Source organism: Artemia sp. Qi Xiang Cuo, chromosome 8 (genome assembly GCF_049724085.1).
Source record: "Artemia sp. Qi Xiang Cuo chromosome 8, ASM4972408v1, whole genome shotgun sequence".
NCBI lineage: Eukaryota > Metazoa > Arthropoda > Branchiopoda > Anostraca > Artemiidae > Artemia > Artemia sp. Qi Xiang Cuo.
The window spans coordinates 62,239,202-62,245,201 of NC_142801.1; the positions used below are offsets into that span (position 1 = coordinate 62,239,202).

The window sequence follows — 6,000 nt, forward strand, 5'->3', positions numbered from 1 at the left end:
CGTGAAAATTTAATCAAACATATAGTACACCCCCCCCCCTCATCAATTTCCCTCCGGACAGGTCCATCCTCGCTGAAAATAAGAATAATCTTTCAAAATTGTCTACATACCGTAATCTTTATTAGGCTCTTTACCTACCGGGTTATTCATAATTTTATTAAAATCTTCTCTTTTAATTTCATGCTCATCTAAATTGCCATTTTTATTATTAGCGTTGACCCTCGATAGACACTTGGGTAGAGATCGGGCGATAATCGAGTGGACAATGGTGACGCAGATAAGCTCATTAAAGCGCAATAAATAGGCAATGGCATGAACTTGAAACCTGCATATTGCATTTGAAATTTTCGCCGAAATTTTACCCTCGCCACTGTGGATATGGGCGTTTTCAATAGATATCACGCATCAAGTGCATAATAAAAAAGATTCTTCGGAAAGACCTCATAAAGACACAAGTGACATAGACTAAATTGTTTTCATACATAAAACTCAAGCATGAAACAGTTTGGAACATCAAACTCCATTCTGGAACAGCATGAAACATCAAACTCCATTCTGGTTCAGTTTGGATTCCATTCTGGTTCAGACTTTGCCTTTGAATGCAATATAGTGGAAAATATCCTGCATGATGCACATCACAGCAAAGAAAATCTTGCTATTGGAGAATGTGATGCATGAAGAACTTTTGATTCAAGCCTTCATTCTCAGATTATATTCAGTAGACTCAAAATAGTTATTAAATTATCTGATAAATTAAAACAGGGGCGTCCTTCAGTAAAGAAATGAGTTAAACAGGAAACTGTTATGTCACCAGATCTATTCAGTAATAGCATTTCCTCTTCATAGTCCATAGTGACTTCTAGTTGCATACTTTTCCCGTCTTCTAGACTGACGGGAGAAAATTTGGAACAGTCATCAGAATTTTCAGACATCTTTAAAACACTTTTAGGCTTGTGTTTTTCCCAACTTTTTTAACACCCCTTTACCCGCAGGTGGCTTTAGAGGAAAGAGGTTGAGGGGGCGCTTATCCCGGGCGCAGAAATTTTAGGGGCGCGAATTTGAAATAAATAATCTAAAATTTATATACATTTTGTACTTTTAAAATTTTATCTTTATTAAAATAAAGCAGAGGTCGTAGTTGGCAGTAAGTTACTTACTTACTGTAACAATTGTATAATAATACTTAATACTTGCTGTAAGTATAGGGAAATTGAAGAGGCCAGAACCATCACTGCTTTCCTCTGAAGGATAGCCAACCACATTGACTATCCTCATGTGGATCCCCTCTTGCCCCCCCACCCATAAAAATGATCGAGCTACGCCCCTGGATATAGATATATCACTAGATGGGTTTGCAGACGACCTTCTATACTTGTCTGGAAGTTTCATTTCTCTAGAACCAAATTTTTAAATATTGGAAAAAGAAAATGATGAAATTGGTTTGAGTTTTAGCACATCAAAGCGTGAAATCCTTTTATTCAGTAGGGATAACCTTGTCCAAACCAAGATTCAACTGTGGTCACAAATAGTCATGTCTTCTGAATAGGTTGAATTGGCAATACTGCACAATTTACACAAGAACTTATTGTAAAACATAGAAAAAAATCCGTTTCGGGGTCTCTGTTAAAGCAGGAATCTAAATGTCACATAGTACTTGCACTGAGCATAGAAACTTCCCTTGCAAGTGCTTCACTAGATATGGTATGCATTTTGTCTGGGACGTATAACAAGAGGAACTCATAATCTTTTAAGACGTCTCTGTTGGTGGGTAGACCCCACTTGATCTGAATCCACTGACTATATTCTCAAGAGGGAAAGCCCTTGGATGCTTTTCCCAGTAGCTCAGCAATGTTATAAACTGATATAGTTTTGCATTTATGGGTAGTCATAAAACCTGCAGCTTCCTTGTTGTTATAGTCCTTAAAGGGCCTCATGACTATCCTTTCTAGAGGCTGTAGTTTGTGAGTAGCGTGGGTAGTGACAATTAAAAGTACAACACCACTATTTTTAGCTAGATCAAGCGATTCAATGGTGTATCGGCTGATCTGGTCGTCTATTTTCAGAAGTACAGGTGACTGTTTGGACTGTTTGAATTGATTGATAAAATACTGCAAGTAGAGCAAAAATGGGAGGCAGTCATCCAGCCAAAAGTATTTTCCGATCCAATCATGATGGTTCCTGGTAAAGCTCCCTTGATTAAAATTTCCGGACACTGTTTTCTGGGGAAAAATAAGTAGAGGGGCTATGTTCCCAATGCATTAACACCAACACAAATCATGGTCAACTGACTTCTTTCTGCTGACATAACCTTCTCTACTTACTTATGGCCTCACAGTGCAATACTATTCCAAGCATGTGGATATTTTTCAGACCCAATTCGTCAACATTCCAAATGTCTTGAGGTCTAAACATTTGCTTATCTATGTCGCGCTCTATGTTGTCAAAGGAAGCTCCTTCACTGTGACTGTTGAAAACAGTTGCCCGTCATAAGCTTGCACCTTTGGGCGTTCTTATCTGTAGAAATTTAAGGCAATCCATAAGAGCACAACACCAATCTTTACCTGCAATTCTTCCACTGCCTCCACTACCTTTGCATTTCCAGTTATCCGTCACTTTTATACTCTTAGTAATGGCATAAGTGTATGCAATCTTACGTGCTTCTAGGGGAGTAAAGTCGAAATGCACATCAGCTATAATTTTCAAGTAAGTTCTTAGTCCTTTATCTTGTGCCTCTGTAAATATTTATCATGTGTGGTAACAGGTTTTAAAGATTCTCAGTTCCAGACTTTGTAGATGGATTTTCAGCTTCTCAACTTTTTTCATGTAGTCTTGCAGCATTCCTCTAGGGACATTGATGGCACTTCCAGAGAATCCGACTGACTCTTTGTTGATTAAGATAGAAGAAACTGCTGTTTTCTTTTCTTCTTGATCCCAACTGCCTTTCTTTCTTTTCTACTCTGTTTTAATTTTAATAGTTTTATCTAGAATGAAATTTAACAGGAAAATATACAACTTCAGTTCACCTACTCGTTTGACAGGGTAAAGAAACACCAGAGCTAATCAATTTTTGGGTTGTGAGCTTGCTTAAAAAACAGGCTGTTTACACAATTTTTAAAAGTATAGCCCAGTTTTAGCCACCTTGGTGCCGCATGCTGAACCTATCCCAGTTATTGTGGCCAAACATGGAAATTTACCATCCTGCAGGATGAAAAAATGCTAACAGCAAACCAGTCAAGGTGGCACGACTCGGAAGCTGCCAAAAGACAGGCAAATAATAAGAGAATACAACATGAGTTTATTGCTTTTCTAATATTCGTAATTAAGCATAGGCCAAACTTTTATTGTCAATTCTGGTGTGCCTTGGGGTTCCATGCTTAGTCCACTTCTTTATCTAATCTATATTGATACCATGCGTTTTTATATATCAGATGCACTGATAACGTCTTTAGCTGATGACACGGTGTTTACAATTACAGCTTCTTGTCTGAACCAGTTAATTGAGAAGACAAATAAGGGCCTCGCTGAATTGAATAGTTGTACAAGTTCTAGTTATTTGGCAGTGAATATTTCAAAACCTAATTTCATGACATTTTGTAGAAATGGAGTTTCCTGTGTTTTAGATAATAAGATTGTTTTTAATGGTGAATTTTAAAGCATGTAAATGGTGTTAAATACTTAGGCTTTAGTCTTAATTTTAATTTAAGTTGGATATCGCATTGTGATTTTATGGCAGTTAAGATTTCGAGAGGATTGGGTGTGATTAGAAGATGTAAAAATCAACTACCATCAAATGTTTTACTTTTACTATATCATTCTATTGTTAGCCCTTATTTATCGTATGGTTACATGCAATAGACTAGTAGTTTTATTTCAAGTTTTAGAAAGGTCCAAATTTTACAGAACAAATTAGTTCGTATTTTAGGTAATTATATTCAGTTTAAAAATAGCATGTTGAATAGCTTTATAAGTTTGAAAATTTTAAATATTTATCAGTCATGGGATTATAAGTTAGTGATTTTTATATATCAATGTTTGAATAAGTGTTCAGCAGAGGTATTTTGGGAAATTTTTAGAGCTAATTCATCTTATCACTGTTATGAGACTAGAAATGCATATGACCTTGCATCTGAGCTTCAGAGTAATCAACGTGCTGCGTTTCTGCCTCGTTTTTCGGGACCAGGGGTGTGCAATTCCCTCCCAGATAGTATTAGGCAAGCTGAAAATGTAAGCTAGCTCAAGAGTCAATTGAAGCGTTACCTTTTGTGCAAAAATTGAGAAAGATTAGAAAGTTGAATGTTATTTCTCTTTATTTTTTTATTTATTTTGTTTTTTTATGTAGTAGTTGTAGAGCCATATAATAATGGATTTGCAGCAATTGTAAATAATCTTTTGATTTTTGTATATGACTGCAGTAAATCTTTTTTATTTTTTATGTTAAATAAATTAATTTGATCTAAAAACAAAAATTGAGCAAAATTCCACATTTAATAACGATAAAACGTGATTGAATCTGATTTTTTTTTTTGGTAAAAGCACTAATCAAGGCCAGACATTTTAAAAACATACTCTGCCATCTGTCAGAGTTTTTATAATCCACCAGAAGTCCCCATATGTTTTTATATTTAGATTATTTGCTTTGGCTAAATGTGGGCTCTGCTGATCATGGGCTGGTCTCCCATATAATGATTTTGATATTTAATATTGCCCAACTTTTGAATCAAATTCATAGATCAAGAAGCTGTTATCTAATTCTAATTTAATTTGTGTCAAATCGCTTTTATGGTGTTTACGTTTTTTTGGGAAGTGGAAGTAGGATAGTGGGTGTATTATATTATAGTATAGCAAGAAAAGTAGAACATCAAAAATGCTAAGACCAAGTTTTAGCGACATATAGAATGACGAGTTTCTAAAGATTTGTACAAATATAGTAATCATTTCTATCGGAAATGAATTTTGGTAAAATTCTACTTTAGCTACTTTTGGCTATCTTGGAATGGGGTTAGGTTAGAAAAATGAAACTTTCAGGGATGAGTCTAGAGATTATAGTATGTCACGGGAAGGTATTTTGAAGTAGCCTCTTCTACTCTTTCTATCCCTAGAGGGTCCTGAAATTTGCCTACATGACATGTCTTCACCTACTGAAATTTTGACAAAACAACAATTTACCTTAATTTTAAGTTACCAGTTTCTTTTTCTCTGACTTTAGCTCTGAAAATGCAATTTCAGTTATTTGAGCAGAATTTTAAGACATATTAATATTTAATTTCCAAAATTTAGGAAATGCATTTGAATATTTTTAAAACCTTGCAAATTAGAATTAAGCAAAGTTTTGAAGATGAAAGCAATTTTGTGGTACTTCATTTAAGCAGTAGATTTATTTTGTAAGGTTTCACATTTATAACACAGATTTTTAAAGGTCATCAAAGGTTAGGACCCTCTAGAGGGAGAAGGAGTGGAGGTAGGTACTTCAAAATATCTTCCCGGGACATACTTTAGCCTGTAGACCCATCCCTGAAAGTTTCATTTTTTTAACCTAACCCCTTTCCAAGATAGTCAAAAGTAGCTAAAGTAGAATTTTACCATGAATTTCATCACCCCCCCCTATATATGCCAATTCAGGGTATATATTTCTACAACCTAACCTAACCCTGAATTGGCATATATAGGTGGGGAGGCTGAAATTCATTTCTGATAGAAATGATTATTATATTCGTAATGAGCATAAAACAGGCATCGAATGGTGTATTCACTTTATTCATAACTCAATAATATGATTTGGTAGAACTTTACCTATTCTAGCCTAGGCTACATCTCTATTGAGAACTTTTCTAGGAAATTCAAACTCACCATTTTCGAAAGAAAAAGTTTTTATTACTGAGTTTCTGCTTTTTTCTATTGAATCTAGCTTAGTTTCCGTGTGAATCGCCAACTTTTGCCGAAATTGTCTGCTGATTTGGATAATTTTAGTCTCCATGTTTCTTTAAATTAAAATTTTAAATT

General features: G+C 35.0%; 1 protein-coding gene across 1 annotated transcript in view; it reads right to left on the minus strand.

Annotated features, from left to right (window-relative positions):
* Window positions 1-5,980, minus strand: part of LOC148949673 (uncharacterized) — a 30,276-nt gene extending 24,296 nt beyond the window's left edge. The window contains exon 1 of the mRNA XM_089093055.1: window positions 5,848-5,980. Coding sequence (XP_088949181.1) covers window positions 5,848-5,974 — 127 coding nt within the window. The 5' untranslated portion in view covers window positions 5,975-5,980. The remainder of the gene's footprint in view (window positions 1-5,847) is intronic.
* Between the last annotated feature and the right edge of the window lie 20 nt (window positions 5,981-6,000).